Source organism: Anas platyrhynchos, chromosome 8, assembly GCF_047663525.1.
Source record: "Anas platyrhynchos isolate ZD024472 breed Pekin duck chromosome 8, IASCAAS_PekinDuck_T2T, whole genome shotgun sequence".
In the NCBI taxonomy this organism is placed as follows: Eukaryota; Metazoa; Chordata; class Aves; order Anseriformes; family Anatidae; genus Anas; species Anas platyrhynchos.
The window spans coordinates 32,424,567-32,438,248 of NC_092594.1; the positions used below are offsets into that span (position 1 = coordinate 32,424,567).

Below are 13,682 nucleotides of genomic sequence, written 5' to 3' on the forward strand. Positions count from 1 at the left end.
TTCTTGATTTTTATTATCACTCATCTACTATCAAGGAGTTCAACAATTAAAGCTAACAGTATTCGCAAGACATTATGTAAAAAAGTAGGAAAAATAAATTTAAATTCAATAAAATTATTTAAAAATAAGTTTAATTTCTACTCACACAATCAATACCAGTTAAAAATACAACTTAACTACGATGGCCAGTATTTGTTCCTATTATAGCTGTTTTCTTTCTTACTTTTCCACATAAGAATGACTGCATTTTATTTATTGCATTTCTTATATAAAGCTCTATGTGTTACATGCAAACTAAACATCCTGACTACACAAATGACTATAACTAGAAGAAATAAGAGGTGAAAGAAAGATAACATTAACGAAACTGTTTGCAACTGCTTGGGTCCTCTTTGTTTTAGTTTAAATGGCTTTATTAAAACTTTTGATAAATTCTTGAAAAAAAAATTGCTCTATCAGATACTTACAGTTTGCAAAGTTCTTTCCAATTAATCTAATATTCCCATAGTCTCTAATCTTCTAGTAAATGCTCAAAAATACTAAGACTAAGACTGAGTAATCTTGGTATTTTCTTAGATAGCTATAAAATTATATAGTTTGTGGGAAAAAAAAAATTGTTACCCTTCAGTCCAACTAAACCATCAAAACATATTTTGTACATTCTAAATAGGAAGAAGAAAAAAAAGGTATCTTATTTGTAGAACAATATATGTATTTAACCACTGAAGTGTAAAATCAGTATAATCCAAAATTATAAAACACACAAAAACATTCAACAATTTAAAATGTCAGGTTTATTAGAAAGCTGAAGGTAACACAAAAATTATTTTAGGATCAAACTTGGCCATCACATACCATGAGACCCATACTACTTGCTTGTTAGAACAGTCTAAGCTACAAAATTTTACAGTGCTTCCCACTATGGTGAGAGAGACACAATTCTACTTTTAGATACACGAAAAAAAATCAGGAACTGCAAAGCTTTGTTTTTTGCTAAGCTATAAATTTGAAAACATACTTTCTAGTACATCAAGCACAATATGGACCTGTATATTATAAGCATCAAATGAGTAACTTTTTTAAAAGCTGAAAGACTCTTACACTGGTGAAGATGGAGTAAACACAGTTAATTTGTTAACATTCACTCCGTCTCTTTTCACTGACTGTCAGGGAAATCATATTTTACATTTTTTTCAGAATGTGTTTAGAAAGGACTTCCTGGTACTCCACAGTAAATCTCACTGAAGGGTGACAACAGAAATCAATATGCGTCTCTGAGGAATAATCTAGCCAAACATTTACATTTAGAATATTCATTTGTATTTATGCATGAGAAATTCTTGGCAAAATGAAATTCTCTTCCTACATGTATATAATCTCTTTTTGTAGGCAGATTTTTATAATGCAGGCTGTATTTATAATAAAATAAATATATATTTATTTAAAACTCAAATTAGTTTTGTGATAAAAACAGGTAGACTTCATGTAAAATAACAAATTACTTAGGTAAGTAGCTGTATTAACCTTTGCTTCACAGAAATTTGTTTGTCCTTTTGCAGCCATAGGGAAGAGATGGCCTGCAGGGAATGGCTACTGTATCTGAATCCTAGCTATTCCAAACCCATGGAATTGCCATCCCACAGGCCTGTCAGGAAGGATATTCTGTTTAATCTGGATATTGAAGCAATTTAAATCTAACACAAGGCACTCAACATCAATGTAAAGTTGCAGGGGCAAGCATGTCCTACCATAAATCACAATATTCTGTAGTCCTCTGATGTTGGCATTAGTTTTGTCCCCAGAGTTCACAGAACAGAATATGAACATCCAAGATGATGCAATATAAGCCACATTCTACTTCCTATATCACTCCTGACAATAGTCTTGCACTAAAGTGTGCAAAGGCATATGGAAACCTGCTAGGAGAATCCATACCCCAGTCTATAAAAAATACCCCAGTCTATAAAAAAACAGTAAATCTTTTGTGTGAAGCTTCATGTTAGTTTTCACCAGGTAGTATGAGGACAATGAACACAACTCTGTACCAAAAAAAAAAAAAAAAAAAGTTACACTACTAGAAAATTAAATAAACGTTCTATAGAAAGTCATCATTTCAAGGCAAGAAAAATACAGTCATATTTGTCATTCCAATAAAAGCTTGTTGTACCATTGTATTGTGTAAATTCAAGAATCTGGATTCATGGACCTCAGTGTTTAGTTGGAGGTTAAATGTATGAAACAGGAAAAAATGATGATAAAATACTCTTCTTACGGCTGAAAAATATAGTAAGGAAGTGGTTAACTAATTTGTTGTCACTTATCTTGGGAAACTAGTGGGGAAAAAGGAGACCAGAAACAGAAGCAATAATCCTGCACAGTGACTGGCTTAGAGTAGACAAATGTTTGGGGGCAGATTATTTATATTGCTTACACCAAGCTACTAAAAGCTTTAGAAAGATTATCCTTTCAATGACTATGTAAACTATATTCAGCAACATACACTAGATTTAGCAGAAATACATGCAGTTGTTTTAAATCTATACTGAATAAGTTCTGCTGTATATACATCCTTTAGTAAAAATAGTAATAAAAAACTCATTTCTACTTGAAAAGCATTCTGAGTTTTAGCTCCTACATAACATAATGCATATTTAGACTAGCATGTTATTTAGTAAAAGATGTCCAAACAAGATGATTTGATGTTGGAATAGTCATCTCAGAACAACCAGAGCAATGTAAGGTAAAATAATTGTCAAGTCAATCTCTCGCTTACAGTTTATTGCAGAAATAAATTGAACTCTGCTCTAGCTTTCTGACACGTAATTCTGATACTAATGGGTTCAAATCCATTTCTCTTTGCTCCCCTTCCTAACAGGAAGTTTATGTAATACTGTGTCAGAAATCTAGCAGTTACTGGCTAATGTTTCCCTTAAATAAAAAGTCTCTGCCTGTAATAGTATTAACAGCTGCCATCAGTTTACTGTAATGAGCTGCAGTTCATCATGGTAGTGCCACTATGAAAATTAGAAGCTTCCATGGAGCTTCTCGATTCACAAAAAAAATTATCAAAGCCATCATGAGCTCCCGTGTAACAGCAGATATTGCCTATCTAATGCTTACAGGCCAGATCTTAAACTGATGTAAATTGTACTGATCATTATAATTATAATCAGTTGATGATACAGTGTTATGTACCAAAAACCCAGTAGTTATACATTGAGGGTCAATATTTAATTCCATGTTATTTTTCGTAATTTCTTAAAGCAAAAAATTGCACATTCCCTTTGTTTTACAGAAAACTTCACAGTATCTTCAACAGAAAGATTAAAATATTTTTGGCTGCAGGAAAACATAATGATTTAATTACACCTATTGTAATATCTTGGGTGACCTATACAGTGCAGAATCTTCAGTTTCAATTAACATTAGAAAATAGATTAGCTTCAAACCATACCTTTTTAATTTCTTTCCTCCTTTAAAAAAATGAAACTTAAAGCTTGATATGTCCAGAATTTTATAAATAAAGCATACATTTATAAGAGGTATAGCAATGCAACAAAATATGTAATTGTAACTAGGATGGGATTTTCTGAGGCATTTAACCCTGTATTAACTTTGCTCCCACTGAAATCAATGGGAGATACTCTACCTCATTCTACCATAGAGACAAATGCTTTTTTCAGATTCCACTGGCAAAAATAAAAATATCTTTTATACAGGGTTGAATTTGATGGGTCGCTGTACATCTGTTTTCCTAGAAAAATCTCTTTTACCTGCCCTTCAAAATTACTGGTAAATATAGGGCATACCCAGGCTTTTTAAAGCTTCTGTAGGAAGAGATTTTAGGATTGCCGAAGAAGGGACGAATTAGACCACAAGTTACTAACTTGAATAAACTGTATAAGTGGAAATACATGTTTATAAAATCACAAATATATGCAGAAAGTGAGCAGATAATTTCTTATAACACAAAAATGACACAAAATCTTAACCATATATCTTAAAAAGAAAAGAAAGTACTCTTCATACAAACTGCATAATTAATCTGTAGAACTCCTTGCTTCAAGTTCATGAAAAGTACAATCAGATTAGATAAGAATGATACATTTTATATAGTCTATCTATCCCTGCTCTGAAAAAGCAATCTGGAGGCAATCACTACAACAAATTTGGTGACTTCTGACAGCCTGTACCTAATTTAGACTGGTGGGAACTCCATGGTATCGTAACATGCCATGTTCTGGAGCTATATTCCAGGCTATTTCCTGGAATAAACAGTAGTGACACTACATGCTTTGAAGAAGGTTAAGTTTCCGTCATTTAGTGAGTTAGGCTAGTTAAGTTAAGAGTAGGACCAGTTGCTTATGATTCTCTTGTGCAATCCAAGAACAACATGATTTGGACTCAAAAGCCCTGAGTCATGTTTGGCTTTCCAAGACACTTGCAGAAAAATGTGCAACACACTGGGATTAAAAATGAGTTGCTGGTTGATGAATGAATCCATACTGGCTAAAAGGGTTTACCAAATGCACGGTCTTTTCAACAAAGTACAATAATATTACTACATCCTTGTGGCACTTGTTCTGAAGGAGGTTATGGGTGCTTAGGATCAGTGAAAGATTTACCGCTCTTAACAATTCCTTTGATCTCTCTAACTGCTTTCACACAAGCAAAGTGAAAAGCACTTACTGAGTATAACACAGCACTACACTAACTTCCAAAAATTTACTTATCCTCTGTTCCATTTTCACCATCAAAATTCAAGTTTTCTCCACTTTTTCCGTTTATTTTAATGTGTCAGAAATGCAAAGACGTTCCATGCACAGTGACCCAATATTCGGTCATCGGGTTCATATTGGGTTCTCATGTTAGAATTGCAGGTAGCAAACAAAAGCAATGAAGGATTGCAGGATCTCTCTAATCCTAACTCCAAGAGGTAAAAGAATATGGGATTACTGGAGGCATATTCTTAATACACTCAATCACAATCTGGTGCCATAACACTGGCTACTTCAGTAGCCAAATTATTCAGCTCCAAATTATTTCTCAACTAATTACATTCTATGGAATATCACTACTACTTCCTTCTTAGATTTCTTTTTTGGTGGCATCCCTTCCTTCTATCATATCAGCTGCACCACTTGTCTTGGTATCATCCAAAAACTTACTGGGGGTGCACTCAGTCCACTGTCTATGTCATTAATAAAGATATTAAACAGTCCTGGTCCCAGTACAGACCCCTGAGAGACAACACTTGTCACTGATCTCTACCTGGACAGTCACTGACTGCAACTCTCTAAATGTGGCCAGAGAGCTAATTCCTTACCCACTGAATAGTCCATGCATCATTCCATCTCTCTCCAATTTAGAGAAAAGAATGTTGTAGTGGCCCAGATCAAAGGCCTTACAGAAATCCAGGTAGATGACATCAGTTGCTGTTCCCTTGTCCACTAATATAGTCACTCCATCACAGAAGGTCAGGAACAATTTGCCCTTGGTGAAGTCATGTTGGCTGTCTTGAATCACCTCCCTATCTTCTATATGCCTTAACATGGCTTCCAGGAGGATCTGTTCCATGATCTTCCCAGGAAGATCTCAGAAGATCTGCACTGTCATTGTACACAGGAAATGGTTTCCCTCCCCACAACATGAATTAGTCTGCATATATTTTGTCTTGATTTTATCTTCAGGTGTCAACAATCTCTGCATAGTATCTCAACATGGCTCAAGTATAGAATATTCTGCATGGGAAAGGTCAAAAAAAAAAAAAAAAAGGTAAGAAAAAAAAAAAAAAAACAGGAAAGCTTAAAGATTTCACTTTTATTTCTTCAATTTGACTTTTTTTTCTTTTTACTTTAGTTCTATGTTTCCACATTTTGATGTTAACACTTTTCAGTCATAAAAGCAGAATTAAATCAAATTTGTACAGAAGACAATTAACACTGGAACTAAAAAGGTAGGTATTTAATCATAAATAAATAAATAAATAAGTTTTTAAAATGAAAGAAAAGCAAGTGTGTCACATCACTGACATCAAAATCATCACAGTGCTGATTTTGTTTATGGCATTTATAATGTATTTTTGACATTCGGAGTGACAGATGCCACCATAACAGGAAATCAAACACACCTGGCCATTAGTTTCCTGCAAGCAAAAAACAAGTGTTAAATCTGAAACATACAGTATGCTTGCAATAATTATAAAACCCTGACATCTAAAATTTTCTTAGAGACAACTGGAATAAAATAAGTTTATGAATTTAACACTCTCATGCCAAAAGAGAATATTTCATCAGGACAGCATTTGTTTTACTAATATTGAATATTGTCTGTGTCTACTAACCTATCTGTATTCATTACTTTTCAAAGGATAATACATGTCATGACAGCTTTGGATAATTTCATGGAGATGCACAGTATATTGTACTTACCAAAGCTTCACACACATCCTCAATCTATTCCAAGCACAACAAAATTATTGATCCAAAATAAAATTATATGTACTTGAAAGGATTCCAACTTGGAAGAATCATCGTTTATAAATCTAATTTTATACATGACCAATATAGGCACAAGCTTCCAAAATGGCAAAATTATTTTTCTTCAAAACTGCAGTATGTTCAATTGATTTTTCTTTTTTTAAATGTTGAGATGAACATACAATCTATTTTAAATGTCATCACTTTGTTTTTTATTTAATTAACATTTCATACAGCTTCTTCAGTAAATAAATAATTACTTTAATCACTATACATTTCGTCTAACCCTATGCACCTTCAAGTTAAAACAAACTTATATCACTTTCCAAAGTAGAGGACAGTGAAACTACTTTTATATATTCCCAAGGCTCCTTTTAAATAATCCATTATGTTTTTTAATATACATTTCAGACAATGCAAGCACTTCCCCCAAAAAAACAAACAAACAAACAAACAAAAGTAATGTATCCAATGTATCACATGCATATCAATGTATCATGGTTCCATGAGATCTTACAAAATATGCATCATGAATCTGGCTATGCCATTCTTACAATTTTTTGAAGTTGAATGGCATATACCATATGAAAAAATAGTTTACTTACCCCGTTGTAACTAAAATTACTTAAAAGTTGTTGTCCAAATGCACTCAACTATCTATGTATCTCATGTTTTCAAGGCAGACAGATATGTATTTACAGCAATTCTCCACTAAGGATCTCTTTTTTTTTTTAGGACTGTAATAAGAGGCCTGAGCAAACTAAAAAATCCAGTAACAGTAATAAATAATTACTGAAAATCTAATGAAATAAAGACACTAGAGATTTTACAGCTTTTTTCTCTCATCATCTCCCCAGACCTCCACCACCCCCACAAAAAACAGCGTGGAAAACAAAAACAAACCAAAAAAGAATAAAGGGGGGAGGGGGGAGAGAGAGAGAGAGAGAAACTAACTCTAAGTCCTCTAAGCATTTATAAGGTCCAGTTATGTTATTATCTGTCTTACATTTGCACCTTGCATAACTTTCTAAAGAAGGTTACTATTTTTCCTGATCTATATTCATACATAATAAAAACAAAAAAGCAAACAAAGTATCTTCAGCCAATATTCTATTCTCAATCCAAGTGCAACTGAAGTTGAACAGAGAGAATTCCTTCAAGTAGATACCATTTTGTTCTTTGATTTTAACCTTGTTTTGGATTGATTTCATAACTGTAGGTAATGATCACATCCTAGTTGCCAAATATCTATTTTTCTCCTCTATCCTTCTCAGTATGTTTTGTCACCTTTGTGATTAAGAACTCATAATGTGTTTATTGACACTTTCAGAACAAAATTTGACACTGTTGGGAAACCCCTTATGTTGAAAATTATTTTTTTAATCTCAGTGAAAATTTCATTTCTGAATATGATTCATCAGACAGTAGAGTTTTTCAGAATACATACACATACAGAATATACTGGATGACCTAGATGGGCAATGCTATAATATGGTTGCTGTTCTTTAGAGTAATTAATATCCTCAAAGACGTTTTTAATATTTTAATCACATTGCTTTATTCAACTCTTATCTCTTCTCAAATTTATCAAAGGTTTCCAGTACAGAGATCCACTTTTTCTAGAGTGACTACAGTATCTGGAACAATGAATGCCTACTACTTGGTAGAATTTTTGATATGAGCCCCAGGAGAAATAATTACTATTTTCATCTATAAAATCCTCCAATTCTGGTATCCTAGTATATTTATAATTTATCGTGGTACACGCATTTCTTTTTTTCTCAGTTCTCAGACAAATCACTGTTGCTAGTAAAACCTTTAATGATAATAGCTTAGAAGTAATTGTTCACCCGAAGCACTGTCTATTTAAAATACTTGAAATGCAAACTGAATGTGACATTTGTTCATCCAATTTCTGATTCCACAGAGAAGGAGTTTAGCAAAATTGTAGACAGTGTTGTAGGGGCCAAGGCTGATGTTAAGAGGAAATAAATTCTGCCCAATATAGAGCATTACCTAGAAAAAGACAGTAGCTTGCAACACATGAATAATTAGAGAAATTGGAGGCTTTGCCCGTCAGAATACATGCAAATCCTCTTTTCTTCATTCTTCCTTTCATGGTTGTTGTAAAAGTAATCAATGCATGACTACATATTACAGGCCTTACATATAACATATCAGTTCTTTTTTATTGTTCTTTCCAATATCAGTGTTAATTGAATTCACTGAACAAGTGACTAACGAAATCTACATTTCAGATCTTATCAGACCAACTGACTTGCAAGTTAGAAAACATATGGGAAGACCAAAAGGCCAAATGTTACATCTCACAGGCATCTTATATGATAGTTCTTTCTTCCCATAAATACAAACCACTATTTTTTTTTAATTTTTCTTTGCTAAAAAAAAAAAAAGACAATGAAATGTATGATGTTGAAAGACCAAGTCATATGGAAGAAGCTTGTTTACCAGTTTGCAATGAAACTAAAGTTCTACTGATTTTGCTGTAGTGTAGGGAAAAGTAGCAAATATGAAGTAAAATAAACTTGTCAAATGCTAAAAATAGTTCTGAAAAGACTGGGTCTCCCATTTCTATACTACATAACTTAGTTCTTTTACCTGCCCTTCTTGCTGAAGCACAATGGTAACCTAAGACATACATAACATGAGGAAGGAAGCAATCATTCTGAAAAAGACTTATGTACGATAGTGAACAACAAATTAGGCATGGGTTTCCATAGTGATAAAAGCAACAAAAGGCTGCTGCAGTTTTCAGCTGTCTATTGTAAGACAGTTACAGAGCAAAGACTACAGTCTCTTCTCCAAAAACCAGGATGTCAGTGTACTCAAAAATGCCCATTCAATTTTAGTTCCATATTATGAAGAAAATATTGAAGGAATTGGAAGGGGAATAATAATAATAATAATAATTAATAATAAAAAATAATGATAATAATAATACCAAGAAGTTCTGCAAGACGCAAAAACGTAAAGTGCTATGGATTTGGATTTCTTGGTTGGATTTCATGTTACCTTAAAAATGCAAATTCCAATGAGTACTTTTTTCTGCACGTCTCCTCTGTGGATTATCTGATGTTGAATAAGAAATGATCTCATACTACAGCCTTTCTGCCATTGGGAACACTAATGGGGTCTCTTGCCCATCTGGCATTCTGCTCTCCTGAAACTTACAGAAATTCCTGTCCAGTGGGGTTGAAACTGGCCAGGAGTTAAAAAGCTATTGAGGGAGGAAGAAGAGGAGAAAGACCATTAGCCACACAAAAATCTAGGCTAGCAAGTGTAACATAGACAGTATGATCATATAAGCCTTGTTTCCCTGGGAAACTAGGCTAATTATCAAAGGTCTGGAAAGATTCACTTATGATGAAAGTCCAAAGGCCCCAAAGCAGAAAAATACTTAAACACTTAAAGCTAAAGTACTCTATTGGATAGAGAACTGAAAGAACCATACATGATAGCTAGGTTAAAAGACAAATGATGAAGAATGTGATAATCTACAGAAATAGAAATGTTAGTCAAGGATGAAGAGGATTTATTTGTACCAAGAGGAGTTATTAACAAGCAGAATTACAAGAAGGAATAATGTGATTAACTAAAAGAAAGCTTTAGGCTAAATATCAAGCAACAGTCTCAGTGAGCAAAGTCTATGAAAAGGGGTTTCTAGACATTAGTGATGGAAGCTCAATAGCTTAAGACAATAAAAACTGCACTGTAAAAAAATAGTACTCTACAGAACAATGCAGGGGTAGTTAGCTTGACAAGAATATCTATCTCGAAGTTTCTTCTTAACACTTCTTTCTAGATTCATAACACAATATAGGGCACTGAACATACTGTAAAAATCTCTACTAACTGGTAGTGGAACTGAAAACTAAATCAAAAATGCATCCAGTACAATTATGTGTTCCTAGTCAGATGATGACAGGAGGTTGCTTGTTTTCTCATGATACCTTTGAAATTAATTTCATTGTGACTAAAGTCTTTAGTATGGAATATCAAGCCAGACTGGAGAGATATGCATAAGAACATTTTCAATTTTTTTTTTATTTTTTTTTAAAGTCGAAGTATATTAGTTCAGAATTTGAGGTTGAAAAAAGAGGAACAGTAAGAAGGAAATGTAATGTATACAATGAATAAAACTAATAAATTTAGCTACTATCCTTAAGTCTTCATCTAAATGGCTGAAACCAGACGGGACATGTAAATGCATACATATATCTACCCCCCACATGACACACATATGACACACTAAAAACAAGTATAATATTAGACAGATAATTATTTATATATAGTTAGTAATATATCTACTTTTACAAATAAAGCGATTGAAGTTACTTCTGCATTTGTGCAACATTTTTAGGCAATACTGAATAGTATGGTTTTGGTTGTTATTATTTTCTAGCAAAACATAAAAGAAAATAATCAAAATGCACAAACCACCAAGTTATACAGTATGTTTGATATAGCAATTTCTAACGTTCATTTAATATAGCTGAGCTGCAGTGACTAATACTGCCCGTGTCCGCTAGTACAAAGACCTAAATAAGGTTCCAGACTAGATTACGTTCATGCAGGTCTTGTTTTAACGGAAATTGGAGAGATGAAAAAAAGATTATAGGAAGACACATTATAAAAACAGACCTCACAAGTCAAACTTAATAGTGAAACCGTTCTCTTTCATGTAGACAACCATGAAAACAAATATCCTGTAAGCACTAGATATATATTGTATCTTCCTACCAGATCTCTTTGCCTCCTTGAGACAGATTCCCATTCATCTCATGACTATATAATTTGATCATAGTTGACTAAGGCACAGCAGGGGAAAGGGTCTGTCTGATAAAGTATCAGGCTCCAGGAAGATAGATAAACAATTTCATGATTTCTAGTTGTAACAGGAATGGTACAGTGGTGGATATAAAGATATTAGTTTCATAGGAATACAAATATCAAGCTTCTACAGTTTTTTTCTTACCAAACATGTGTTGTTTTTTTTTGTTTGTTTGTTTGTTTTTCCCGTTAGGTGAAAACGACAGTCTGATTATGACAAACTATGACAGGATGCCAGAATAAAATGCAAAAAGTGGAATTAAATCTTTGTGGATTTGTCAATGTGAAAGCACAGAATTTTTTTTTCTTATTTTAAAACAATTAAAATAAATGAAGCAAGGAAGTTTCTTTCCCTTTTTATTTGTTTGTGGGTTTTTTTGTTTGTTTGTTTGTTTAGGATTTTTATGAAAAAAAGTGTTATTTAGAAGTAGTTGAATCAGTTGCTTATCAAGGTCTTTCACATTTAATGACAAACCTCTTTCACGGGGTCACAGTGACAGGTTGCTTCTTCTATAGTACACTAGAGTAATGTCTGTTTGTAGTGCTACCTCATGTTCTAGATATTTTAAATGAAGTTTTGAGTAATAGTATTTGAACAGCTACGGTGGACTTCGTTTTCATACATTAACAAATATATTTGGTTTGCGTATATTAACAGAAGTGTACAACACCTGTTACCCATTAATTCAACTGTTACATTATCTTTGTAATTATATTACATCTTAGTTGAAAAATACGGTGATATCTAGTCAGGATGATACCTGCTTTTACTTATAAAAATTTGAAGGAAGGAAACATATTTTACAGCAAAGCAACACTTACAATCCCTGAACTGCATCTCTTTTTTTTAAGAATGAAAGTATCTTATATTCTGGAACAAGCAATTCTTAAAGTTGTTGTACTATTTAATTTATTACGTACATACCTGTGATTCTTTTACATTTTCAACAGTGAAGTTGAACCAAACTCGAAAGCGTGGGTTACAGGTATCTGGTCTAATGAACAGGTCATACTCAAACTCTGTGATGTGGTCCACCCGTCCAAGATTACCTAATGAGAACATACGAAAAAGAATGTATTTCAATAAATGAAAAAAATCCAGAACAGGAGCTATACAGAGAAAAGTTTTTTAAAAATTACCTCCAATGTTTAAAATATATGATATGTGTATAAGAGACTTTACAAAAGTCCAAAATAATTTTTAAATGACAAAGTAAGTAACCACAAAGTAAGATATATATAATACATACCAGTATGTAAAATATATGTGAATACATATAAAAAAAAAAAGTCTGCAAGGGCTTTTATTATTCAATCAATTTGACTTTTTGTCTTCTCTAATCTTATTCTTTCAGTTAAGCATCCTCCCACCCTTTTGGTTATTCCACTTTTTCCCCACTTTTCTGATAAAGTTTCCATTTTCTGCTCATGTTCAAGTACCTCTAAAATTAGTTCCCAGAGTTTCACATGGCACATCTGGCCAGTGCTGTGTCCACAGATGGCCAGGACTCTATCTCCTTTGTTATTCAAAAGCCATCTTAATATATCTCCTTTACCATTTGGGGCCACTATCACCTCCTTCCACAGAAACAAATGAGGCTATAAGGTTTCACTTTAGCTTTTTCCTGGTGAATTTCATGGAATAAATTTTTTAAATGTGGTCAGAGCTATTCCCCATGGCATTACTTAGCAAGTAACCAAACTGGCTATAGAAGCAAAGTTCAGCACCAGGAAACATGCTAAGTGCTTTTAAATTGCTAACTTGCCATTTCGCCTTTGAAATGTGCCCAGAAATCTAAAGACAGGGCTTAGACTGTCCATTTCATCAATATACTACAAAAATAAGATTTCACATTTTCCTATTCCAACCCAAAACCCATCCTATCTGATCTTGTAAGACAGGGTCGTTCCCAAATGCTGCTTTACATGCAAGAAAAAGATTAGCAGTGTTAAGACAACCTGTTTTTATGATTCCTGATATATTTGGGTGTAGGATATATAGTGTTGGGTTCAAATAGTTATTTGTAACATTATTGGAGCTAAACAACTCCCTCCTCAGCAAGTTGCATTTCAGTTCGTATAATTGTTCATTGGTAACACACTACTAAATATAAGCAAAAGTAGCAAAATTTGGCTGATCAGCTATCTTGGAGTGGAGAAGCAGGGAAAAAAAAAAAAACACTTTCAAATCTGTTCATCAATATATTTTCAGGATGTCTCTTATCCTAAATTGTTTCTGGCTTTACCAATTGAACAGTGAACACTTCCAATCTTCCCTATTTTTAATGTTACACTCTTTTTTCCTGCCCACAGCCTTCTTTTCAGAACAAAATTCTCCTGTTTCCCGCTGCA

The 13,682-nt window shown here is 33.2% G+C and overlaps 1 protein-coding gene across 7 annotated transcripts in view; it reads right to left on the reverse strand.

Moving 5' to 3' along the window:
* Positions 1–13,682, reverse strand: part of BEND5 (BEN domain containing 5) — a 923,615-nt gene that overhangs the window by 863,314 nt on the left and 46,619 nt on the right. For all 7 annotated transcript variants that reach the window (XM_027463542.3, XM_038182817.2, XM_038182813.2 and 4 more), the window contains exon 3: positions 12,256–12,380. In XM_027463542.3, coding sequence (XP_027319343.3) covers positions 12,256–12,380 — 125 coding nt within the window. The remainder of the gene's footprint in view (positions 1–12,255; positions 12,381–13,682) is intronic.